We start from the raw sequence: 27936 nt of genomic DNA on the forward strand, positions 1-27936 counted from the left end.
CCATATAAAGCGAGCACTATATATGAGTCAATCTATATATATAGCAATCTCGGCTAAGAATAGCCATCCAGCCCTATGCTATCCCGTAACCCACGTTAACCTGCTATCCAACCCTAGGTACACCATGCACATGACACCTAATCCCACCCGTAGTGTTATAATGAAGGACTTGAAGCACAATGCTTGTATTCTCATTCTGGAAGTTATTTAGTATGCCTTCTACTCAATTAGAGCAGATAGCTGGATTAGTTCAGCATGTATATTTCCAGGCTGTGCTGTCCCATAGATCCTCATGGGTCTCCCGAGGACATTTAAAGCTCTCTGTTTTGCCCTCTGCCGTGATCAGGTTCTCACCTTTGCTAGGTAGTCTGGGCAATTGTTGGGGAGCTTTGCCAACATCCCTACCCTCTATTTGCTCTTGGGTTTTATACTCTGCTTGTATAAAGTTCCAAACTGCTTGCTGTCATTGCAGGTTCAATACAGTTTTAAGATCGAAAGCTTTGGAATGAAGACATTTAACGTTTATCAATCGCTGATTTAGTTTGTTCTTACTTGCTGCTGGTACATTGTTCAGTTCATATTACGTTGGCCTGCTGCTGTTTTTTGGGTCAGGCTATGGCCTTTTGCTTAGCACCTTGAGTTGAACGAATATCATGTTTACCTTCCCAATGTTGATGACTTGTTTACATTCCAGTTCCTCTCGCCTATTTTGACCTGACTGACCGACTGACCCAACCAGATCTGGGCAGGTTGACCTGACCCTGTCAGGTTGGGGTTGACCTGACCCTGGTCAGAGTCACAAGCTGGCCAGTAACCTCGTAGAAAACACAGCTAAAAAGGATTGATTTACGACACCTCTCATTGGACGGGCACACCCACATAGCAGTGCTCATTCCCACACATGAGATGCACTGAATTCTAACACCCTCTCTGCAGCTCATAGTGTGCACTGTGCAGGAGTCTGAAGAAGAAAGCTGATGCAACCATGGGCCCTCTAGCATCGTGAATACTGGAATCACCTCGGAGAGAGCACTTGACAACCTGGTTCGTCGAAACACAATTCCATCACAAACAGCAAAGAGATCTGCTTGGCTTTGATTTCCAATACCAGTGTTCTGTGAATTCCAAGTAAAGAATGATGATCTGTAGAAAAAACCACGCCCAATATCCCTTGGTGAACATATCATCTCCTGGAACCCCAAACAATGAACTCAGAACACATCCTGTCCATAGTCTCTGACACCAAGCAATGAACTTTGGACACATCCTGTTCATATCTCCAACTTCAAAGCTTACCTTACCTACTAGATTTCAGTTCTATAGGAGCTGCAATCAGTACTCTCTCCCGCAGACAAGCCCTCTCTGGCTGTTACAGCACATGGGGTTTCTACCTTACTGCTAGAAAGTAAATACGTATTTATTTTTCAAAGAAAGAGTGGCCCTCCAATCACCTAACCTGTCATCCTGTGCCTGTGTTGATGAAGTTGTGTCCTTGTCTTTAGATTTGCCTTTGTCCTTAGACTGTCGATCCTTTGCAAGGTGACCTCTCTTCCTACACCGTCTCTGACCTTTCTTCTGCACGGTTGAAAGTGCTTATTCACCACCATGAGACACCTTCAATTTACCCTGGGATAGTAGAACAGATCCTCCTCCAAGAGGAGTAGAGGCCATCAAATCCAATTTGATTTTTCGTGACTTGGCACTGCAATGCTCGAGAAACCATATCATACTTTTGTGGAAGCTTTGTGAGGATAAGTGCATTCAAATGAACAGACGACAAGACGGCACCTATTGCCAATAGGTGGTCATGGATGACCTTGGCCTCATTAAAAACGGCTGCATAGAGCTACCTATAGAAAAAATCAAAACTGTAGAGCTGCAACGTTACAGCCCGCATAGAAGAATCTCGAGCATAGAAATTCTTTACCTTCGACCACACGTTAGAAGCATCATGGTCCACACCAGTTCTGAGTGTGCCTTAGAATTACGATCCTCCCAATCCTGCAATTCCTTAAGGAAAGCTGTCAAAGTCGTGCTTATGCAAAAGCGCAATTTGAGTTGAATTACTTAATAAACTTAGAAATTCAAATAGCCATCAATTTGAGATGAACGTCCACACACACATCGTTCAAATTTCTCACAAAGGGTTTGGAAGAGGAGGGAAAAGGGTCCGGCATCCAATGGGGTCTGAATGAGGTATAGGGTAATCTAGAAGTCCTAGAATGTGAATATGAAGTCCAAAACATATACATTGATCTCCCGATGAATGAAAAATGACAGATTTCAATACATGATACTGTAGGAAATCGTAAAATAGTAACCACTGGCAGCCCTGATAAAAACCAGGTGGAGAGAGACCCAAAACTCCCCAGTCTCTATTAGAAATGACCCAACAGAGGGTACACACAGCGGAAGATTGATAGTAATGCCCAGGAGCTCACACAGTGTGCGTGTGGGGTGTGGAATCACAGATTTCTTAACTTAATGTGCATAAATGTGCAAGCCACTAAATAGACAATGCTCAGAAACAAATATAGAAGCAACTCTTTATATTTCCGTTCGTTCACAAATCAGGACATGATATAGTACCAAAAGGTTCTCCTACTAGATGTCAAGCACGTCTAGATCTCTGAGCCCACGTGCTCCACCTCGAGCAAATGTAGACTCTCTGTCTAGAGTGATCCTCTCCACCTTGCTGTCTGGAAACCAGCCTAGGTGGGCAGCCCTCTAAGTGAGCTAAGTCTGCAGGTCTCCAGTCAAGTTCACCTCCAGGATGAGGCCCAACTGCTGCTGCTGGTGCTGCTCCTTTCTGCTCCTCAAAAGCTGCTCCAGATGATGATGGTCTCAGCAACCTTCTGCCCTAGAAGACAGTCTAGGTTCAGCCTCTCCCTAGAGCTAAGTCTGCTGCAACACCTCTCTCCTTCACTTCCTGTGTAGAGGCCCAAGGATGTGTTAGAATTATAGATATAATTCAGCAGTGACCAATGTAATATAATAAGCTAGTTAGGGGCACTTTTCCCTCTTTAAGAGGTTTTTTCCCCTAACCGCAGTTAGTTCACTAACTATGGTTAGTGACTACTAAGGTTTTGTCACTAGGACAAAACCTTATCTTTCTCTCATTGTGTTGTACTCTCACACTCTTCTATTGCAACTAAGCTTTCAGCTTCCAAGCTTCCAGCTCTCACTCTCTCTTGCTCTCTCTCACTCACCATCTCCTCACATTTGGTATCAGAGCGGGTTCAAGAGCTCCGTGCTCCCTGCTCCCTTCAGCTCCTACTCTTTGCCTCCAGCTCCAACCTCCCCGTCCAGCTCCAGCTTCAGCCTGCATCATCTCGTCCGTACACTCTGTACGACTGTACGGAATCTTGCCGTACAGTTGCGCCGTACAGATCAGCTCGCCGTACAACTCTATCGTACTCCATCGTCGTCTGTACAACGCCTTGTAGACCTGCTCACCGTACATCGTCGCCAGATTGTACGGTTAGCCGTACAGCGCCGTACAGCTCCCGTACAGTTTCGTCGTACAGCTCGCCATAGTTGACCGTACCTGCGCCGTTGCTTCTGTACTTGCCGTACCAGATCGTAAGTACCGTATCGGACCAGACCATACGTGCAGTCGTTGCTTCCGTACTTACCGTTCTAGCCGTACCTTCCGTAGATCTGCGTGCAGATCTTCAATACCACACGTGTGGCAACAACCTGTTCATCCGTACAATCTGTACTTGCAGATCTGCACAGGGTTTCCTTCATCAGGTGTTCTTTGGCAGGCACATCTTGCAGAAAACCATAGTTTGGCTCAGTTTTTGGGAGTACATTTGGGGCATTTTGTATGTTGCAGACATTGCAATCAGTGTGTAGTTTCAGAGCTACATCTGGACCAAAAATTGCAGATTTTGTCTAAAATTTGGGGCTTTTGCAGACAGATCTGCAGATCTAGTCTGAAATTTGGGGCTTTTGTTCAGAAATTGCAAATTTGGGGCTTTTAGTAATTTTGCCCCTTTCTGGTTGCAATTTCAAGCCACAAATTGGGGCTTTTGTGTTGGGAGAGCATTTTTTGGAGTATTCAGTTCATACTACCTTTCTTGGAGTGTTTGAAGCACTTTTGGCAGATTTTGGAGAGTTTTTGATGCTTGGACAGATTTCTGACAGTGCAAGTACATAAATCTAAGTTGCATTTACAGCCCGTGCTTAGCTGTGTTTTTTGGGAGTTGTGCATTTCATTCCCAGTAAGGGAATTCAGCTTTGTATCTGCTTCAATCTTTTTCTCAGATATGGCCCATCAAAATCAGAATGAGTTCCAGTTCGGTGGTCTTTCACAAGAAGACAAGTTGGATGGTACCAACTACTCCCTCTGGCGTTTCATGGTACGTAATATTCTGATTTCTCGCAATTTATGGGATTATGTCAATGGGGATGAGATCCGACCAGCAGATATTGCACCTGCTACCCCTCCTCAGCAAGGAGGTGGAAGAGGTCGTGCACAGGGTGCAGCTGCAGGACAAGTTGTTGGTGCAGCTACAGTCACTACTCCAGAGCAGAAGAGATGGGATTCACGGGATGCCTTAGCTTTGTCATGCATCTCTCTTTCAGTGAAAAGATTTATCATTCCGCATATCCGGTCATGTAAGACCTCTAGGGCAACGTGGGATATTTTGGAAAGCATGTATGCAGCTCGGAATGATGCAAGGGTATCTTTCTTGAAAAGAGAGTTGAGTAATACACATATGGAAGAGGGTGACTCCATGTCAGCCCACCTCACAAAGCTACAGGATCTGAGAGAGCAATTGTTAAACATAGATGAAATTATTCCTGATTCAGAGATGATTACAACCACTCTGAATTCTCTTCTTGAGTCTTATCTTAGCTTTCATACTTCGCTGAACTTATGATTGAGGGGGGGTGCAAATCCTCTCACTTTTCATGAGTTGATAGGACTTCTGCTTCAGGAAGAGCAGACCAGGAAAAATTTGGCTTCACGTGCAGGTGAACAAGCCATGCTCTCAAAATTTAAATAAAAAACAAAGGGACAGGCAAAGACATCAGTAAATCAGCCTTCCAGTGGGTCAGGACAGCCTTCACAAAAGGCTAAAAATGATGCAAGTAAGCCCAAGAAGAAGGGTTTTTGTCACTACTGCAAAAAGCCAGGTCATCACATAACAGAATGCAGGAAAAGGCTTGCAAAAGAAAAGAAAAACAACTCAGGTATGGCTGTTTCAGATTCAGCTTGTCATGCATCTGACAGTGGGGATGCTGCAGCCAACTTGGTTGGACAGGATTATGCCTTTTTATCTTGCATTTCAGATTCTAGGTTGGCTGTTCCAGATGCTTGGGATAGTACAGCCACTTGCAGTGATGATACATATGCATTTTTGACTTGCAGTTATGACTCTTCTACAAATGCATCTGCTTTCAGTGTTAATGAAACATTGAACACATGGTATTTTGACAGCGGTGCATCCAAGCACATCACTTCTAGGAAGTGTCTTTTTACTTCCTTGCATCCACCTCCTGTTGGCAAGAAAGTCACTTGTGCCAACAACTCATCATATTCAGTACGTGGCACAGGAGAGGTTGAGCTCACTGCCATTGATGGCTCAATTTTCAGACTTTTAGATGTCTTATATGTGCCTGGCATAACCAAAAATCTCCTTTCAGTGTCCACTCTTAACAGAGGGGGATTTCAGGTCATCTTTGAGGATGACAAATGTGCTGTCTGAGACAGGGAAGCTGACTATGCCTTAAAGTTATCTGGTACTCTGCTGCGTGGGCTTTTTCAGCTTGATATTTTTGAGAAAAGAGCAGCCCATGCTCTTGCAGTTTCTACCCCTACAGCTGGCATGCAGAATGCAGAATTATGGCATGCCAGATATGGTCACATGCATTACAACAGCTTGATGACACTTTAGAAGTTTTCCATGGTTGATGCATTGCCACCTCTTGAGATACCTCCTCCACATGCCTGTGAAGGGTGCATTTTAGGTAAGATGCATAGATTCCCCTTCAAGAAGGATGGTTCAGTTAAAGCTGTCCGCAAATTACAGCTTATACACAGTGATGTCTGTGGTCCCATGAGGACTCCATCGTTGGGTGGTCATCTCTACTTCGTTACATTTATTGATGACTACTCCAATTTTATTGGGGTTTATGGGCTGAAAAAGAAATCTGAAGTGTTCACGGTGTTTAAACACTTTTCAGCCATGGTAGAAAATGAAACCGGACTCAAGATACAGACATTGCGCACGGATAGAGGTGGGGAATACTTGTCTGCAGAATTTGATGCTTTTCTCAAAGGCAAGGGTATTGTGCATCAGTTCACAGTCAAGCTGATCCCTCAGCAAAATGGCAAAGCTGAGAGGAAAAATAGAACCCTCATGGAGATGGACAGATGTAGGCACAAAAACTCCTTATGAGGTCTGGCATGACAGGAAGCCTTCAGTGGATCACTTCCGAGTCTTTGGATGCCTTGCTTATGCACATGTGCCAGTTGAATTTAGGCACAAATTGTCAGATAAAGCCATCAAATGCATATTTGTTGGATACAGTGCAGAAAGCAAGGGGTACCGTCTCTACAATCCTGCTACACGCAAGATCATAGTAAGTAGAGATGTGATATTTTCTGAAAATTCAGCTCACACTCAGGCTGAATTTCAAATGCCTTCGTCTTCAGAGGATGTCTTTGAGGGGTTGCTACCCATTGCCTTGGGTTCCCCTGCTGATTTTTCTGATGCAAATCAGAATTTACGGCAACCTCCAGATGCTTCAGTTCTGCCACAGGATGTCTTGCCCCCTCCACAGGCAGTGGAACAGGTGGTGCAGCAAGAAATTGCAGACATACATGCAGCGAAAACACTCCCAAACTGGCTGTTACAGACTCTCAGAGAGAGTAAAATTGATGCTCCGTTATCTGGCAGGACTCGCAGTGCAGCAAGGCACATGGAAGGTGCTAATTCAGTGGAATCAGCATATGCAAGTACTCTTCTTTGATGAGGAGGAGCCTGCCACATTCGAAGAGGCAAAGGATAATGTGCATTGGATGAATGCCATGCACGATGAGTTGCAGTCCATTGCAAAAAATCAGACTTGGGATGTTGTGGACTTGCCACAGGGTAAACATGCCATTGGCACACGATGGGTTTTCAAAGTCAAACGGAAGCCAGATGGCTCCATTGACAGATATAAGGCAAGGCTGGTTGCTAAAGGCTATGCTCAGAAAAAGGGCATAGATTATGAGGAGACATTCGCTCCTACATCCCGGATGACCACCATCCGATCTGTTATTGCAATGGCTGCACATTTTGAGTGGAATGTTCATCAGTTGGACATAAAAACAGCCTTCTTAAATGGGGACTTGCTGGAAGAGGTGTATGTCAAACAACCTCCGGGCTTTGAAATTACAGCAAATGCACTTCAAGTACGCAGGCTCAACAAAGCTTTATATGGGCTGAAACAGGCCCCTTGTGCATGGTATGCCAAGATCCATGCCTTTTTAACTAGCAAGGGGCTGCACAATAGTCCTACTGAGAGCACCCTCTACATCAAGATGGATGGGGGGGAAATTTTGGTCATCCTTCTTTATGTCGATGACTTACTGCTCACAGGGTCCAATGAAGAAAAAATTGCAGATTTCAAAGCTGATCTGCAGACCAACTTTGACATGTCAGATTTGGGGCTGCTTCACTTTTATTTGGGGATCCAGTTCTCTCATGAGAGACGTGGCACTGTTATGTCTCAGTCCAAGTATGTTCAGAAACTCTTGGACAGATTTAACATGCATGAGTGTAAGCCCATAGCCACTCCCATGGAGCCGGGGCTGAAACTCACAATGCATGATGCAGGAGAATCAGTTGATGCCACACTTTACAGTCAGGCTGTTGGATGCCTCATATATCTCTGCAACACTAGACCTGATATTCAGTTTGCAGTATCTCAGGTGAGCAGGTACATGCACAGCCCAAAAACTATGCATTGGCAGGCAGTTAAGCGCATCTTCTGTTATTTGCAGGGCACAAAGTCTTTTGGCTTACTATTTCCCAGGGGGGGTGACTTGCAGGTGCATGCCTACAGTGATTCAGATTGGGCTGGTGATTATGACACTAGGCAGTCTACTAGTGGCAATTGTTTCTTTTTGGGTAAATCTTGCATTTCCTGGCTGAGCAAGAAACAATCTACAGTGGCTACCTCATCATGTGAAGCTAAGTACAGGGCAGCTTTCACAGCAACAGTTGAATGTGTCTGGCTGCGACGTCTATTTGCTGATCTTCATCTATCTTTGGAGGATGCTTCTCCAATTCTCACTGATAGTCAGAGTGCCATTGCAGTGGCAAAGAATCCAGTGTTTCATGCTCGCACGAAGCACATTGAGGTTCGCTATCACCACGTCAGAGAGAAGTTGCATGCAGGAGAGATCAGTATGATCTTTGTGTCCACACATGACAACGTTGCAGATATTTTCACCAAAGCACTACCACGTGAAAAGTTTGAGGCATTTCGCAGTGCCTTGAACTTATATCCGTTTGGTGATTGATCAGCCTTGTACATGACATTGGCACTGCAGGGGGTGTTAGAATTATAGATATAATTCAGCAGTGACCAATGTAATATAATAAGCTAGTTAGGGGCACTTTTCCCTCTTTAAGAGGTTTGTCCCCCTAACCGCAGTTAGTTCACTAACTATGGTTAGTGACTACTAAGGTTTTGTCACTAGGACAAAACCTTATCTTTCTCTCATTGTGTTGTACTCTCACACTCTTCTATTGCAACTAAGCTTTCAGCTTCCAAGCTTCCAGCTCTCACTCTCTCTTGCTCTCTCTCACTCACCATCTCCTCAGAGGATGGTGGATATGTTACTCCTTTTTGCTCCTCCCAAAGCTGCTTGGCTGGATGTGTGTATGTGGCACAATGGCCTGCTTTTATAGGCCCAAGGGCCCTGTTAAATGGTCGACCCAGTAGGGGGATGAACCGACCCCCTTTGGCCGACTTGGTTGGCTGGCCCAACCCTAACCAGCCGACCTGCTGGTCGGCCTGGTTGGCTGGCTCAACCAGCCCTATATAAGGGCCCTAGCCAGGCCCTTTTGGGCTGCTGCTAGGCTGCCCTTTGTTGCTGTTGGACACCCTCTTGCAGGCTGTATACCTGCCCACAGACCCCCGCCATGCTGCGCCATGCTGCAGCCCTTTGCCGGCACCATGTCCTGCCCGCAGCCCGTACAGATCCTTACAGTGGCTAACGTCGCGCCTTCGCCCCTGCATGGAGATGCTGCGCAGATCTGCTCTGCTGACAGTCACCTGGCCATTTTCTGCCAGATCTGCCCTCGAGGCAAGCTTCCTTCTGCCAGGTACTCTCCTTTCTTTGTGTGAGGTGCTGCCCATGTGGCAGCCCCCTCCCTCTTTCTTTTCCTAGGTTCACCCCCCCCATTCTCTCCTCTTACAGATGGGGAGGTGACCATTCCAACAGTCTCAGCAAGAAGATCTCTGAAATTATTGAATTAGAACCAAGTTGTCTCTCAATCTGAAACACATAGTTCAAATCATAAATAATTAGTATTTTTTGTGACCGAAACATGGCTAGAATCTTCAGAATTCTAAGGATATATGTTAGGAATAAATAAAGTCAGTTTTAGAAAGGCCTACAAGTGAAAACTTAAATTTGAAAATCAATTCTAAATGGGCTTATAGGGTAAAATTGGGATCTGAATTCATTATTTTGAACCGAAACATGACCAATACTCTTAAAATTCAAGGTGAGTAGGCCAGATATAAAATAATTCACGTTTAGAAGTGATAAAAAAAGGAAAAACGAAATCTGTGACAGAGCACAAGAGCCTGAAATTGAATCGCAGTTTCAGAAGAAGGTAAATCTAAGAATCACACTAAACTTTGAGGCTTGTGGGAAGTGGGGAAACAGCAAGCTGAAGCAGAATTCCAGCAATTCGTCATCCTAGGTGAATTGTAGTAAGACTTATAACAGAGTTTGCACGACAAATTGTCTCCATGGTGTCCATAGTAGGTTCCAGGTGCTAGAAAATCCATCGCAATTTCTCTAGGAAGTAGACTGGCTGCTGCGAATTGATCTCCAACGTCCTTTTTTCTGTCAAAACTCTGTTTGCAGGCTTGGCAAGGTGTGGAACAGCTTCTTGTTAAATCACAGATCAAGTGCGGGCTTCCGGAAGTGAGTGAATAGCCTAAGCAGCAAGGATACAGCAAAGGGCAGCAAGAGAGAGCAAGGGAGCTGTAGGGAGACGATGTGAATTTGCAAGAGGGAGCAATTAGACTGCCTAGAACTGATTGCAATGTCCTTATAGACCTTAGGTGAAAGCAGAAAGCTTTAGAAGTTGAGGAGACAGAAAAAGCAGGCTGAGAAAGCTGTAAAAAAGCTGAAAAAACGGTTTCTAACACGTTATTTTCTAGTTGTAGTATTTGATTGGTTATTCTAGGCTAGTGGTAGTTTTTAGGTTATTCTAGGCTAGAGGCAGTTACTTTAATTCTTTAATTAGGTCTCTTAAAAATTTTGCCCCATGACCCTTTTACCCATGGACACGATCAATTAGATTAATAGGCTTACAACAAATGCATTTGCTAGGCTTATAACTTGACCTACACAACTCACAATTACTCAATTTGAAGCCTTCCATTAGACCTCGACATGCTTTATCTAATGTGCATGTGAGTGACCAAGATGCTACACCTAACACTCAATCTGAAGCCATCCTTTAGACCTCGGCGTGTGTTATCTACTATGCATGGGAGTGATCAAGATGCTAGGCCTAACACCCAAAGATTAGGGGCTCTGAAGTTCACATCCACCTCATGGCTAAACACTACGTGATTAAGCCAAGCATCATTGCCCAACGCACCAAGGCTCACCTCCAACGCCAGTCTGAAGGTGTTAGGAATAAACCATGGGTATTACAGACCCATCGGGTGTTAGGAAACCCTTGTGGATATGCGAAGCCTCATTAGTCTTGTATGGTATGTTGATAATTTAATATTAGGTGGAGGTTGAAACGCCGCATAACTTCATTGATGTGAAGTTCATTTCATGTACTAGCTACCAACATCCTGTCACTAGATGTGACTATCATGGATACTAAAGATCCATCGTCTTACTAAAGATATTGTCGACAAGGCCGTAGCGAAGACGGCAAATGTAAGCCATCCTAATTTACTTGTGTAATATGCGCTAGACATTCAGTATGCAGTGTCCCAGGTGAGCAGATTTCTGCATAGCTCAAAAGACTTCACATTGGCTGGCTATGGAGCATGTGTTCAGATACTCGGTCTCTTGGTTTGCTGTTTCCCAAGGGAATAACTTGCATTTACATGCTTACAATGATTCAGATTGGGTTGGAGACTTTGACACTAGGCAGTCAACCAACGGTAATTGTTCCTACCTCGGACAATCATGCATTTCTTGGTTGAGCAAGAATCAAGGGTTGCTACCTCCTCTTGTGAAGCTGAGTACATGGCAGCTTTCATAACCATATGGGAGATCAGCTTGGGCTTTTGCCCTCCACATCAAAATGTGGTGGATCTTTTCACTAGAGCATTACCTCATCCAAAGTTTGGGGCTTTTTGGGAAGCTTTGAACTTAAATCCGCTTAGTGATCGATATTATTCCTTGCCAACCCATCTGGATGTCTCCTCAAGAATAGATTGCATGCTTGCAATCTGTGCCTCGACAACCGGGGTACTCCCTAGGACTGTGTATGGCTGTGACCTCGTGTTGGAGCTGCGAGATATCCTGTCTGAGTCCCTAAATGAGACTAGCCTCCCGAATGGCGCGATCCTGTTTCTGTATGATGCGGCTCTGCTCCTAGTTGAAGCGGACCTACTCTTGTGCGAAGCGTGTCAGCTCCATCTCGTGCTCACGGATACTGTATACCTTCATGAGAAAGGTCTCCAAGCCTCTGGTGTGTCAGCCCGCCCGTGTCCTAGCTGAAACTGGAATGGCCTTGACATGAAAGTATGGGGATGAGTCCGGAAGCTGGGTGGTGACTGGGTGAGCTGGGTGAGGTACGGAGATGACAGTGGCATGGATGAGGCAGTCCCAATGGGATGTGGGAGCGTGGGCTGACTGAGAGGGAGAGGGGAGAGAAAGGTCGAGGCGTAATGCGGAGTAGTGTATGACACCTCCGAGGTAGGTGTCATAATCGGTGCGAAAGCTGTAACGGGAGAGGATAAACCAAACTCAACTAACTAAGGTGGCATACTAACTGAGCCACGAACTAGTGTATGTCTATCATGGGTATGGCGCTGATTGTAACCGTGGCTGGGGATGTAAAGCTTGTAGCTGAATCTGAGGCTGAAGTTGAAGATGAGGATGTAGTAGGAGCTGAAACTGCAGCTCAAACTGAAGCTGAAGCGGGGGCTGAAGTAGAAGCAGGTACTGAGGCTGGAGCTGAAGCTAAGGTGGGTTCCACCTTTGCCTTGCTATCAACCCCAAGTCCACTCTGGTTGTACCGTGTGTTCACATCCTCGAGTTTCAGTTGTGTTTGCTGTTTTTTTGGGAAGATTTTGTTTCTTGATTTGCTTGTCTATTTTTGCTTAGTCACCTTCTTCTTTCCTCTTTATTTCTTGTTTTCTTTACTTTTGTTTATTTGACGTATTTTAGTAGGCACTAGGTTTGCCGAAGAGACTCTGTGGGACTTTAGAAACCCAGTATAGCTGCTTATGCTTGGGCACTAATGACAACATAAGTGCTTGGGCACCGCTTGGGCACTGATGACGACATAAGTGTTGCTTTGCTTGCTAAGTATGTCTTCCTTTTGTTTTTCAAAAAAGTTTTTGTTACCTCTTTTTTGTTCTCTTTCATTTTCTCTTTTATTTTCTATGTAGATTTTTGGACTTTAAAACAACAAAAAATCTAAATTTGTATGGTTGGACATATTCTAGTCTTACAAAGGTACCCCCGCCCCCGTAACCTTAGTTGGAGGTTGAGTTTGTGGGTGAGTTAGTCACTACACATGTTTTGACCCTAGTTAGGGTCCATCCTAGGGTCTTATCTCTATGACTTGTTGCTGCAATCTCATTTCAGCTTCCTTCAGCTTCGTCTTCTCTTGAACTCTTGCTCCCATTTACAACAATCAGGTTGATCGATTGTCCTACACATCAGAATGTTGCAGATCTTTTCATGAAGGCATCAACCAAAGAAAAGTTTAAAGCTTTTCACAATACTTGTCTCATTCTTGGAGACCATTCAATGATTGGGGAGTATTGATGGATGTTGTTGATATGGTCTCAAACCATGTACAAGGTCTTGCAATAGGAAGTCTTGTACATGGATTGAATTTATGTGCCACATTATGTAAGAGCACTGTGAACAGCATTCCTAGGCCACATTTGAAGAATGCTTTAGAAACCCAAATAGGACCTTCTAGATTACCATCCATTCTTTTGTAAACAGTTGAGACGTGTACATTTGTAAAGCAAAGCTGTGTGCACTTTCTTATTGTTGCTAGGTGGTTGCCTTTCATAATGCATGTGAACATGGTGTTTCCTTTTCATAATATAAGGATTTCCTAGGAAAGGAAATGTTTCAAATGAGGGTCCTTGTCTTTCGACTCTCTCAAGTTGTTCTGAAAGCCTTGTTTCATGCTAAAGGTTGATTGGTTTCCTTGGGGTGAGGAAGCATTTGCAAAGGCGCGGGCCGAGGACAAGCCAATATTTCTTTCAGGTGATCTTTTGAAACTTCCTTGGGGCATCATTCTACATCTTTTTGCGTGAGATTGGGATTAAGATTTATGCCTTGGCAGGCTTTGTTTTCTATGATTCTAGTTTTTATGTGGTCAAAGGTCTCATGTCTTCTTGCAAGTTGTTTTGTTCTGAAACTTGTGCTTATTGTTTTGACCTGTATTATGGATGGGGTGGTTGGCACTACTACAAAGTTGGCTACAGCACATGTCATTGGTATGCTGTTCATCCAGTGTTAATATACTTTGATTTTTGTTTCATGCCCCCTCCAATCCCCCCATTCACGTGATGCCCTGGCATGATATTGGCTGCAAGTGCATAATGAGAGCTTTTCAATACATATTGTCTGAAAAATGTAGATTTACAACTGAAATGCTATTTTGCAAATTTGTTGAAAAAACCTTCATGTCATGTGTCATTGATCACGCATCTAGTGTAATTTTACGCTGGTAGCTTGTAGTGTACAGTGGAACGCATCTTCATGTGGTTTATGGGATGCCATGCTGTCATTCAATCGCATTCCACTAACATTGAAAGCTCTCTTGCATAGTTGGGCTCCACGCAGCAGAAATATGGTATATGCAACGAAAGAATCTCAAGAAAAACGTAACCACCTTGAGCTAGTTTCTCCACGCAGAAATATGCAACGGAAATTTCTCAAGAGAAAATAATTTAACTCAACTTCAAACTTTTTGTGTCCAAAATAGAGACCTCCCAAGCATCAAATTCACGAGAATAGACAATGGTAGAACAGTCAAAATATTTTAAGAGTATATTACCTAAAACTGAGCCAAAAACCTCCTCATAGAAAGCCTCACTAGGGATCCCAAATGCAGCAATCTGTTGGCCTAGATGCTCTATGGTGAGCACAAGTACTGCTTCTGTTCTGTCCTTGTACTCCTCAGGTTGCATACTCCTCAATGAGCTTCAGTCACCGTTTGTAGTGCGAGGTCCTTGGACTTCACTGTCCAGCAAACATGTGTTTTTTGTTGGGTGCAGGAAGCAATGGAACAAGATAAAATGCAAAGGGAGCAGGCAACAAGCTGACGGAACTCAGAGTGCTTGCAAATGGATAATAAAGAAAGTACAAGAGGTGAAGAGTGGCCATATATAGCCCCAAAGTCAATAGGTTGATCAAAGTCAACTAGTTGACCAAGACTAGGACCAAGTGTCCTATGAAACGCTCCCTTTGCTGATCTCACTTCTTCGTCGATTCACGGACTAATTCACAAGCGCTGGCATCCGTATTTCCTCCCAGCCTCTCTCATGGATCACATGTACACAAGATACGTAATTCCTTTTCCTTCATGCCTATCCACAAGCCCACAATTCCCTAGATGGTTCCCTCCTGCCACATGTCATCATTTTAAACCTTTAGCTTGGTACACCATTTACCCCTCTCTTGGGGCACAATTAAAACATTTGTCCCTTGGCATTCTTACACATTTAGGTGCACCTAGGCCTGAGCACTCAGAACCACCTAGTCGATGCCAATACACCCTCACCTAGGACCTTGGCAGTTACTTCCCTTGACCATTTTATTTACGCACTTAAAATATTACAAAAGTCGGTCATCTAAGGGAAAATGCCCACCGATCTTTCCGAGGTCATGCTATCTCGGCTAGAGCATAACATTCCTTCCCTCTTCAAGCATCAGCGTCCTCGATGATGAAATCTGGGAATACTCTCCGTAACTGGTATACGGATTCCCAGGTAGCTTCTGATAGAGGTAGACCATGCCATGCAACCAACACCGTGGGTATCTTCCGATTGCGCACTTGCATTGTTCCTCGGTCCAGGATTTGTGTTTGTTTGCGTCTTACATTATCCTCTCTCTCCTGAAACAAAACAACACCTTCGATTAGTGAGTCACCTGTATGCAAAAATTTCTTTAAACGAGAAACATATAACACTGGGTGCACCTTACAGCCCTGTGGTAATTCTAATTTATAGGATACCTTGCCTATTCTTTTTAGAATTAACCATGGCCCACAATATCGAGGTGATAACTTAGCACACTCTCCTGCAGTCAAAGACTTAGAGTGCGAAGGAACTCTGAGAAAAACTTTTTCTCCTTCCTTAAATTCTCTAGTGGATCGGTTTTCATCCGCATACGCCTTAGCTCTATCCATAGCTTGTCGGATGTTAGCTCTCGCAAGTGCTAGCATCTCCCGCATCTGAACCACAAAGTTCGCGGCACTAGGCACTTTCTGAGGTATTCCAACTATAGTTGGATTCGGTGGCTAATAACCATAGTTCAGTTCAAATGGACTGAACCCTGTAGAGGAATGTTTTCTATCATTGTAGGCAAACTCTAACAATGGCAACCACTTGTCCCATGTATGTTGCCTCAATGACAGATATGCTCTAAGCATATCCTCTAAAATTTGGTTGATTCTTTCTGTCTGACCATCTGTTTCTGGATGATCCCCACTACTAATTCCCAACTCAGTCCTTAGTGTTTCAAATACCGCAGTCCAAAAATGACCGGTAAATTTGACATCTCTGTCTGACACTATGGATTTGGGTAATCCATGCAGATGAAATATATGTCTAATAAACAAATTCGCCACTTGCGGGGCACTAACAGTCTCTCTAGTTGGAATGAAGTGAGCCATCTTGGTAAGACGATCAACCACCAAAAGGATAGAATCATATCCACCTTGTGTCGTAGGTAGTCCTACAATAAAGTCCACGGAAATGCTCTCCCACTTACTTAGTGGTATCTCCAAGGGCTGTAAAAGTTCGGGTGGCTTCACCCGCTCTACCTTACTTACCTGACACGAAAAACAATGTGTCACATATTCATGAATATGCTTTTTCATCTTTGGCCAAAAGAAATCTCGCTTCACGAGATCATATGTCTTCTCGACTCCTGGATGTCCCGCACATGGGCTATCATGGCATTGTCGAATGACTCTTTGCCTGAGATCATTTTGATTAGGTACTACTACCTTGTCATTTCTTTTCAGCATACCATCCCTTGTTTGGCCTTTTCTGGATGCCAGGTCATCCTTTTCCTTGGGTTTGAACACATGAGCCTTAGGCCATAGGCTCTGGACAAACTCGTCCACCTTTTGAGTTTCTCTAATCTCGGCCATTAGAGCACTCTCTAACACTGTGAAACTCATGTTATGCATAATGCGTGACAACGCATCAGCAACTTTATTATCCGTCCCTCTTCGGTACTGAATCGTCAAGTTAAACTCCTGCATGAGTTCTGCCCACCTAGCTTGGCGGCCTCTCAAGTCAGGTTGTTTATAAAAATGTTTCAGAGTATCATGATCAACATCCACATAAAACTCTGATCCATACAAATAATGTCTCCATGTTTTCAGAGCATGGACAACAGCATACAACTCTAATTTATGAGTTGGCCGATTTCGTTGAGAGGGAGAAAGCTTCTTGCTTTCAAAGGCTACAGGCCTTCCCTCTTGGAGAAGAACTGCTCCTACCGCAATGCGACTTGCATCGGTTTCAAGGAAAAACGATTTCTGGGGATCAACTATTTTTAACACCGGTCGTGTGACCACATCTTGTTTTATGGTGTTAAAAACTTTCTTGTTGATTTTGTCCCCATATAAAAGGTACTTTATCTGAGGTCAGATCAGTCAATGGCGATACTATTTTGGAATATCCTTTGATATGCCTTCGATAAAATTGGACAAATCCCAAGAATGATCGCAAAGCGGTCAAACTCTGAGGGATTGGCCAAGTCAGTATCGCAGCCACTTTCTTTGGATCCATTTCTAGCCCCTCTGGAGTAATTATGAATCCTAAATATTCAAGTCTTACCATACACAGTATAGTTTTCTTTTTATTTACAAAAAGACTGGCTTTCCTCAAAGTACTGAACACTATTCTTAAGTATTCGTGATGCTCAGTAATACTTTTACTGAATACCAAAATATCGTCAATAAAATGTACTACAAACTTTTCGATATACGGACGTAGTAAATCGTTCATAAGCATGACGAATGTAGCTGGAGCATTGGTAAGTCCAAAGGGCATTACCAAAAACTCATAATGTCCAAACCTGCTTCTAAAAGCGGTTTTATGCACATCCTCGGCTCTAATACGGATCTGATGGTAGCCACACTTAAGATCTATCTTACTGAAAATTACGGCCCCATGTAATGCATCTAGCAAATCATCGATCCGAGCCATTGGATGTCACTATGAGAGTTTGGGGAGAGAGAGAGAGCAAGAGAGAGTGAGCTGCTGCAAGCTTGAGAGCTGAGTTGCAATAGAAGATTGTAAGAGAGTACAACTGAAAGAGTGAGAGATAAGGTTTTGTCCTAGTAACAAAACCTTAGTAGTCACTAACCATAGTTAGTGAACTAACTGCGGTTAGGGGAAAAAACCTCTTAAAGAGGGAAAAGTGCCCCTAACTAGCTTATTAAATTACATTGGTCATTGCTGAATTATATCTATAATTCTAACACCCCCCTGCAGTGCCAATGTCATGTACAAGGCTGATCAATCACCAAATGGATATAAGTTCAAGGCACTGCGAAATGCCTCAAACTTTTCACGTGGTAGTGCTTTGGTGAAAATATCTGCAACGTTGTCATGTGTGGACACAAAGATCATACTGATCTCTCCTACATGCAACTTCTCTCTGACGTAGTGATAGTGAACCTCAATGTGCTTTGTGCGAGCATGAAACACTGGATTCTTTGCCACTGCAATGGCACTCTGACTATCAGTGAGAATTGGAGAAGGACCCTCCAAAGACAGATGAAGATCAGCAAATAGACGTCGCAGCGAGACACATTCAACTGTTGCTGTGAAAGCTGCCCTGTACTCAGCTTCACATGATGAGGTAGTCACTGTAGATTGTTTCTTGCTTAGCCAGGAAATGCAAGATTTACCCAAAAAGAAACAATTGCCACTAGTGGACTGCCTAGTGTCATAATCACCAGCCCAATCTGAATCACTGTAGGCATGCATCTGCAAGTCACCCCCCCTGGGAAATAATAAGCCAAAAGACTTCGTGCCCTGCAAATAACGGAAGATGCGCTTAACTGCCTGCTAATGCATAGTTTTTGGGTTGTGCATGTACGTGCTCACCTGAGATACTACAAACTGAATATCAGGTCTAGTGTTGCAGAGATATATGAGGCATCCAACAGCCTGACTGTAAGATGTGGCATCAACTGATTCTCCTGCATCATGCATTGTAAGTTTCAGCCCCGGCTCCATGGGAGTGGCTATGGGCTTACAATCATGCATGTTAAATCTGTCCAAAAGTTTCTGCACATACTTGGACTGAGACATAACAGTGCCACGTCTCTCTTAAGAGAACTGGATCCCCAAATAGATGCTCGTTGGGGAGAGACTAAAATGAAAATGTTTAGACTTCACAAGTAGTTGTAGCTTAAATGAAGAGATTTTGGACTACCTTTTGATTAGCCTTCTCCTTTAGTGCTAGCCTTCATCATGGCTGAGTCTGCCCTTCACCTCCGGAGTGCCAACAGAAACTCAGTATGAAGACTTTGTATAAATGGATGCTCAAGTATGTGTGGGTGTGTGGATTTGTATGTGTGAGAGCATATTTTTATACTATGGTCTACACCCACTGTTGGGCGCTGATGACGTCAGTGGGGATGTCATAGTTGCTAGTCCCTGCTATGCATGATGGAGTTTATGGTTTTCAACCTTGTGAGTGACTATCATGAGATTGAAACTGCACTATGTTTTGTTTTTAGAGGATGAGTTTGGGAATGTTCCTGGATTCATCTAGGTATATAAAAGTGAAGCAGCCCCAAATCTGACATGTTAAAGGTGGTCTGCAAATCAGCTTTGAAATCTGCAATTTTATCTTCATTGGACCCTGTGAGCAGTAAGTCATCAACAGAAAGAAGGATGACTAAAATTCCCCCCCCATCCATCTTGATGTAGAGGGTGCTCTCAGTAGGACTATTGTGCAGCCCCTTGCTGGTCAAAAAGGCATGAATCTTGGCATACCATGCACGAGGGGCCTGTTTCAGCCCATACAAGCCTTTGTTTGGCTTGCATACTTGAAGTGTATTTGCTGTAATTTCAAAGCCTGGAGGTTGTTTGACATACACCTCTTCCAGCAAGTCTCCATTTAAGAAGGCTGTTTTTATGTCCAACTGATGAACATTCCACTCAAAATGTGCAGCCATTGCAATAACAGATCGGATGGTGGTCATCCGGGATGTAGGAGCAAATGTCTCCTCATAATCTATGCCCTTTTTCTGAGCATAGTCTTTAGCAACCAGCCTTGCCTTGTATCTGTCAATGGAGCCATCTGGCTTCCGTTTGACCTTGAAAACCCATCGTGTGCCAATGGCATGTTTACCTGGTGGCAAGTCTACAACATCCCAAGTCTGATTTTTTTCAATGGACTGCAACTCATCGTGCATGGCATTTATCCAATGCACATTGTCCTTTGCTTCTTCGAATATTGCAGGCTCCTCCTCATCAAGAAGAGTACCTGCATATGCTGATTCCACTGAATTAGCACCTTCCATGTGCCTTGCTGCACTGCGAGTCCAGCTAGGTAATGGAGCATCAATTTTACTCTCCTTGAGAGTCTGTAACAGCCAGTTTGGGACTGTTTTTGCTGCATGTATGTCTGCAAATTCTTGCTGCACCACCTGTTCCACTGCCTGTGGAGGTAGCAAGACATCCTGTGGCTGAACTGAAGCATCGGGAGGTGGCTGTAAATTCTGATTTGCATAAAAAATATCAGCAGGGGAACCCAAGGCAATGGGTAGCAACCCCTCAAAGACATCCTCTGAAGAAGAAGGCATATGAAATTCAGCCCGAGTGTGAGCTGAATTTTCTGCAAATATCACATCTCTACTGACAATGCTCTTGCGTGTAGCAAGATTGTAGAGACGGTACCCCTTGCTTTCTGCACTGTACCCAACAAATATGCACTTAATTGCCTTATCTGACAACTTGTGCCTAAATTCAACTGGCACATGAGCATATGCACCATCCAAAGACTTGGAAATGATCCACTGAAGGCTTTCTCCCATTCCAAACCTCATAGGGAGTTTTTGTTTTCAAAGCCTTAGTGGGAGCCCGATTGAAAATGTAGTTGGCACACATCAGTCCTTCAAGCCATAATTTGTGAGGCGTGTGTTTGCTTTTCAGCATACATCTGTCCATCTCCATAAGAGTTCTATTTTTCCTCTCAGCTTTGGCATTTTGCTGAGGGGTCAGCCTCACTGTGAGCTGATGCACAATACCCTTGCCTTTCAGAAAAGCATCAAAATCTGCAGACAAGTATTCCCCACCTCTATCTGTGCGCAATGTCTGTATCTTGAGTCCGGTTTCATTTTCAACCATGGCTGAAAAGTGTTTAAACACCATGAACACTTCTGATTTGCGCTTCAGCCCAAAGACCCACGTGAAATTGGAGTAATCATTTATAAAGGTAACAAAGTAGAGATGACCACCCAATGATGGAGTCCTCATGGGACCACAGATATCACTGTGTATAAGCTGTAATTTGCATACAGCTTTAACTGAACCATCCTTTTTGAAGGGGAATCTATGCATCTTGCCTAAAATGCACCCTTCACAGGCATGTGGAGGAGGTATCTCAAGAGGTGGCAATGCATCAACCATAGAGTGCTTCTGAAGTGTCATCAAGCTGTTGTAATGCATGTGGCCATATCGGGCATGCCATAATTCTGCATTCTGCATGGCAGCAGTAGGGGTAGAAACTGCAAGAGCATGGGCTGCTCTTTTCTCAAAAAGATCAAGCTGCAAAAGCCCACGCAGCAAAGTACCAGATAATTTTAAGGCATAATCATTTTCCTTGTCTCGGACAGCACATTTGTCATCCTCAAAGATGACCTGAAATCCAGCTCTGTTAAGAGTGGACACTGAAAGAAGATTTTTGGTGATACCAGGCACATATAAGACATCTGAAAGTCTGAAAACTGAGCCATCAATGGGAGTAAGCTCAACTTCTCCTGTGCCACGTACTGAATATGATGAGTTATTGGCACAAGTGACTTTCTTACCAACGGGAGGTGGATGCAAGGATGTAAAAAGACACTTCCTAGAAGTGATATGCTTGGATGCACCGCTGTCAAAATACCAAGTGTTCAGTGTTTCATTGACACTGAGAACAGATGCATCCGTAGAAGAGTCATAACTGCAAGTCAAAAATGCATATGTATCATCATTATAAGTGGCTGTACTATCCCGAGCATCTGGAGCAGCCAGCCTAGAATCTGAAATGCAAGATAAAAAGGCATAATCCTGTCCAACAAAGTTGGCTACAGCATCCCCACTGTCAGATGCATGAGGAGCTGAATCTGAAATAGCCATATCGGAGCGGTTTTTCTTCTCTTTTGCAAGCCTTTTCTTGCATTCTGCAATGTGATGACCTGGCTTTTTGCAGTAATGACAAAAACCCTTCTTCTTGGGCTTACTTGCATCATTTTTAGCCTTTTGTGAAGGCTGTCGTGACCCACTGGAAGGCTGATTTATTGATGTCTGCGTGTCCCTTTGTTTTTTACTTAAACTTTGAGAGCATAGCTTGTTCACCTGCACATGAAGCCAAGTTTTTCCTGGTCTGCTCTTCCTGAAGCAGAAGTCCTATCAACTCATGAACAGTGAGAGGATTTGCACCCCCCCTCAATGATAAGTTCAGCGAGGTATGAAAGCTGAGATAAGACTCAGGAAGAGAATTCAGAGTGGTAGTAATCATCTCTGAATCAGGAATAATCTCATCTATGTTCAATAATTGCTCTCTGAGATCTTGTAGCTTTGTGAGGTGGACTGACATGGAGCCACCCTCTTCCATATGTGTATTAGTTAACTCTTTTTTCAAGAAAGATACCCTTGCATCATTCCGAGCTGCATACATGCTTTCTAAGATATCCCATGCTGCCTTCGAGGTCTTACACGACCGGATATGTGGAGTGATGAATCTTTTCACTGAAAGAGAGATGCATCACAAAGCTAAGGCATCCCGTGAATCCCATCTCTTCTGCTCTGGAGTAGTGGCTATAGCTGCACCAACAACTTGTTCTGTAGCTGCACCCTGTGCACGAGAGGGGTATTAGGTGCCATACCTGCTGGTCGGATCTCACTCCCATTCACAGAGGGAGAAATCAGAATATTGCGTACCATAAAACTCCAGAGGGAGTAGTTGGTACCATCCAACTTGTCTTCCTGTGAAAGACCACCGAACTAGAAGTCATTCTGATTTTGCTGGGCCATATCTGAGAAAGAGATTTAAGCAGATACAAAAATGAATTCCCTTACTGGGAATGAAATGCACAGCTCCAAAAAAACACAGCCAAGCACTGGCTGTAAATGCAACTCATATTTCTGGACTTGCACTGTCAGAAATCTGTCCAAGCATCAGAAACTCTCCAGAATCTGCCAAAAGTGCTGTAAAACACTTTAAGAAAGGCAGTATGAACTGAAATCTCCAAAAATTACTCTCCGAACACAAAAGCCCCAAAATAGGCCCGAAATTGCAACCGGAAAGGGGCAAATTGATCAAAAGCCCCAAATGTTACAACAATTGCGCTCTGTCTGTAAAAGCCCCAAATTTCACTGCGAAATTGCAGTGTAATTACAAAATCCCCAAATTTCTTCAAGAAATTGTACTGCAGAATCAAAAGCCCCAAATTTCGAGCTTGAAATTGTAACCAGAAAGGGGCAAAAGCTCAGAAAGCCCCAAATTTTGCAATTTCAGCAGAAAGCCCCAAATTTCAGACCAAATATGAAGATCTGTCTGCAATGTTTGCTCCAAGTGCAGCTCCGAATCTACAAATTGATTGCAATGTCTGCAACAAATAGGATGCCCCAAATGTGCTCCCAAAAAATAAGCCAAACAATGGCTGTCTGCAATTACAATGTGTGCAAGTACAACCTGTACGGCCAGGTACACACACTTGGAGTTAAGAACCGTACGGCTGTACGGCCGATGGTGTACGGCAGGTAAGGCTGGTACGGCCGATGGTGTACGGCTGGTAAGGTTGGTACGGATGCTGGTACGATGCAGGAGCTGTACGGAAGCAGGTACGATGCAGGAGCTGTACGGAAGCATGTACGTGACAGATGTACGGAATATGGCGCAGGGCTGGTACGACGATACAATGTATGGTGCAGGTACATACGGGGCTGTACAGCCGTACGGTTGCGTAGTACTACGAGACTGTAGGTACGAAAGGTACGGACGCAACAGGTACGATACGGTAGGTACGAATGGCGATGATGCAGGTACGTGCAGGGTACGGAATCCGTACAATCGTACGGACTGTACGGGATAGTCGTTTGACAGCTTTGAGCAGGTATAGACGGGATGTAGCAGCAGGAGCATGGGCTATAGGCTGCAGCTGAACGAGGAAGGAGCAGTGAGCAGGATCAACTTGCTCTGATACCAAATGTGAGAGTTTGGGCAGAGAGAGAGAGCAAGAGAGGGTGAGCTTGAGAGCTGAGTTGCAATAGAAGAGTGTAAGAGAGTACAACTGAAAGAGTAAGAGATAAGGTTTTGTCCTAGTGACAAAACCTTAGTAGTCACTAACCATAGTTAGTGAACTAACTGCGGTTAGGGGGAAAAACCTCTTAAAGAGGGAAAAGTGCCCCTAACTAGCTTATTAAATTACATTGATCACTGCTGAATTATATCTATAATTCTAACAGTCACGGGGGCGTGAAATTCTAAGTACTTTAATGTACTACAAGACCGTGACAACTTTGGTTTTAAAAGTCCAAGCGTGGGCTTAATAATGTGTAATTAAACGCGGCATGGTGCCTAGCACATAAGCGTAATTAATCCCTAGGCCCAAAGGCATTCCAAGGAATTAAAAGAGTGGTTGTTGGGAAATGATGATGTGGCATTTTTAATGGGCCCCCTAGAGGGCCATGTACCTTCAGCGGCCCCCCTAGAGTTCGAGGTGGCTCTAGTGCCTTCTACATGCTCCTTTGCCATTCTTGGACCTTCTTGGGCCTTCTAAACTTCACATGTGTGATTCTCTCTCTCATCTTCTCCCTTTGTTGAGATTTTGGACTGGTTTTTCAGCCTCCTTCAGCTGAATTCCGTTTTTCTTCATAACTCCTCACCCGTTTGGATTCCTCGACTCCCGTTTGGATTATGCTTTTCCCTCCGTGCGTTTGGTAGACCGGGCAGAGCTGAGCACTTCTTTTGCTGGTCGAATTTGCAAAAGTGGCTTTTTCTGGACCTTTTTGCTTCTACCGCCTCCTGGGCCTCTCCTCTTGCAAAGCTACAGCTTTCTGTTGAATTTCGAGTGGTCCCACGCGCTGGTTGACTGGTTTTTCTGAGTTTTGGAGGACTTTCTGGCGATGAAACTTCTCCAAAACCTTCTCAATGCATTCCTCTCTGAAGCACGCTTCTTTTGAGCCCAAGAACTCCCACTTCTTCGCAACAGAAGTGCTTCTTTTCGCATTTTCAGTGGAATTCTTGCTGGTCGGCTCTTGTAAATGCTCTTTCTTCATGCCTTTGCACTCCTCTTTGGCTGAGAATGCAATTGGGCATTGGCTACTATGTCCTCTTGGCGATTGAGGACTTGGTTCGAGTTTCCAGGGCTTGGTGAGTTGTGATTTTGCTACTGCAATTTCTTTTTGCCATAAGCTATTGGTTGGCCTCGTGTGCTGCCTCTTTCTTGGCTCATAGGTGCCCAGGCAGTGCTACATGAGTCATTCTTTGGTTGGGTACTTTGCTGATTTTATTTTGGAGCTTTGAAAAGCTTTGTGAATGCCATCTGGAAACCACTCAAAGAGAGTACAGCTGGGGTGCAGTGTGATTGCATCTGGACAGCCAATGGAATTGCACTCGGAAAAGAGAATGCCTTTGGATTGAGCCTATGGGTTAAGTGCACTTATGTGATGGTGTTCTATGCTTGAAAGCCTTGATCCAAGAAAAGAGACAGGTCAGATGATGATAAGAATGGTGATAAACAGGCTGATCGGAAGGGTAGAAGGCCTAAACCCTCCGCAGGACTTCTTCCAGATGTGATTGGGAGTTTGCCACATGCACATGATGATGAGGAAATGAAATAGACTGAGATGTGCAGAGCATGGGGAAAAATCAGAAATCAGAATTGTTTGTTTTTCTTTGATTCTGGGGCAAAGGCGAATTTCATAACTCCTGATATGGCAGGAAGGCTTGCCATCAAGCCTGAGGAAATGGGGCCATCCGGCATGTGTGATATGGCCAACCCTGAACTCAACACACCTGTCACTCCTATCATTGGCAAGTTGAGGATGCATATCCAGGGATATCAGGATGCAGAGGACTTCTATATTATGCCTTTGCTAGAGTGTGATGCTTTGCTTGGGATGCCTTGGATGTACAGGGTGGGGGCTGATGTGCAGATGAGAAACAAGAAGATTTCTTTAACTCATAGAGGCAAAAATCATGTACTTGATGTAAAGTTGAAAGGGGAGTCCATCCATGTAGTTTCAGCTTCTTGTATTTCCAATGTAATAAAGCGTCATATTTCAGCGTACTTGATTTTTGTCAAAGAGGACAGGCAACCAGTTCAGGAAGGCTCTACTCTTTCTGCTTTAGATAGAGAAAGGGCTGCTTTTGGCCTAAACTGCTTGTAACACCAGAGGCGACCATGCATCTGAAGGAATCTATCTCAGAGAGTATAATGCAAATGCTGCTGTGCATTAGACAATTGATCTTAATTGCACTCAACTCAGGACTCAACGCATGTGCCTCTTAGACAACCTAGTCCAAGTGAGGAAAATATCTTAAGGTTTGGTGATTTGTGTGCACAGGGAAATCAGCTCCTAGCAAGTAATGCTCCCACACAGAAAGAGCATGAGCCACAACCAACAACTCTTTCTCATATACTTGCAAATTTCTTTCAATATCCTCAATATTCTACTCTCGTAGGCAACAACCCGCCCATTCTGCATGAAATCGTGTTAGAATTATTATCATATTCTAGGCAGTGGCCAATGTATTGTAATAAGTAGGTTAGGGGCACTTTTCCCTCATTGAGATTTCCCCCCCTAAACACAGTCTAATCCCTAACTATGGTTAGTGGATAGGATAGGGTTTTGTCACCGGTACTGCCTGCCCGTACCGCTATATTTTCACCATTCCAACTTGCAGCACCTCCCGCAAGCACTCCGAACAGCGTCGCGTCGCCATCCGTACAGCGTAGGGATTTCGTACAGTCAACGCCCTGCCATTGTCCCTACAAATGTATGGATCCATACCAGTTGTCGTACTAGATTTCATACTTGCACACTGCCATCCCGTATAGCTCCCGTCAGCTCGTCCGTACATCAACACAGTACATTTCTATACAGTTGTACGGATTTCGTCCGGACAGGCCATACAACTGTACTTAGCCGTACTTACAATCTAGTACTGTCAGTTTCGTACAGTTTGGAGGTGTCAGAACTTTGAGCAGCTTTTTCTTTGCAGGTGGACTTCAGAAGGTGCATTCTTGCAGGGTCAATTTGCAGGCATTTGTGCATTGAGCCATTGTTTGGCTGTGGATTCAAGCTGGCATTTCTTTGTAGCAGGTGGAAAATTGGGGCTTCTGTAGGAGACCTGAAATTTGAGTGACATTTGGGGCTTCTGGTGAATTTGCCCCAATTTCAGCTCAATTTCAGCCCAAAATTTGGGGCTTTTGGTTTTGAACTACAATTTCAGGCATTTTTGGGGCTTTCAGTTAATTTGCCCTCTTTTGGATGCAATTTCCTTGAAGAAATTATGACTTTTGGCATTCGGATGCAATTTGGCAGTTGAAAGACCATTTGGGAGATTTGCAAGCAGATTTGGACTTAGTGTGAGTCAAATTGCAAGCAGTTCTTCTCTGAGACTCTTACAAGGTTGAGGTGGCACTTTCAGCCTCAACCTTGGTTGTTTTCCACCTCATTTTGAGGGGGTTTATTTATCGTCATGGTTACATGATGTAGTCCGCTTTGAGCTTGCTCTCGTGGGTTTTTTCTCTTACTTTATAGAAGTCTCTTTCTTGAAAAAAAAAAAATTACAGACTTTTGCCACTTTTTGCAGATTTTCTTTACAGATTTTTGGGCATTTGCAGAGCATTGTGGTGCATTTCAAGCCTTTGATAGGCTATGACAGTAATTGTCACTCTGGGCAGATTTTCTTTGCCAGACTCTGGTTGTGCATTTTATATCCCAGGAAGGGATTTTACTTGTCTAGTTTGCTGTGTTTTTTGAGTTTGTTTGGCAAAAATGGCTTAGAACAGCCCCAATCAGGTGCTTGGAGTCCTCACACAGGAGGACAAGTTGGAT

The 27936-nt window shown here is 44.0% G+C and overlaps 1 protein-coding gene across 1 annotated transcript in view; it reads left to right on the forward strand.

The window, feature by feature from the left end:
- The window catches only part of LOC147883388 (catalytics), a 139079-nt gene that overhangs the window by 27436 nt on the left and 83707 nt on the right, over positions 1-27936 (forward strand). Inside the window, exons 3-4 of the mRNA XM_087399647.1 lie at positions 13597-13669; positions 13881-13902. Coding sequence (XP_087255773.1) covers positions 13597-13669; positions 13881-13902 — 95 coding nt within the window. The remainder of the gene's footprint in view (positions 1-13596; positions 13670-13880; positions 13903-27936) is intronic.

The sequence above is a fragment of the Dipteris shenzhenensis genome, chromosome 28, assembly GCF_047967505.1.
Source record: "Dipteris shenzhenensis isolate YYH24624 ecotype China chromosome 28, Dip_SZ_1.0, whole genome shotgun sequence".
Lineage (NCBI taxonomy): Eukaryota > Viridiplantae > Streptophyta > Polypodiopsida > Gleicheniales > Dipteridaceae > Dipteris > Dipteris shenzhenensis.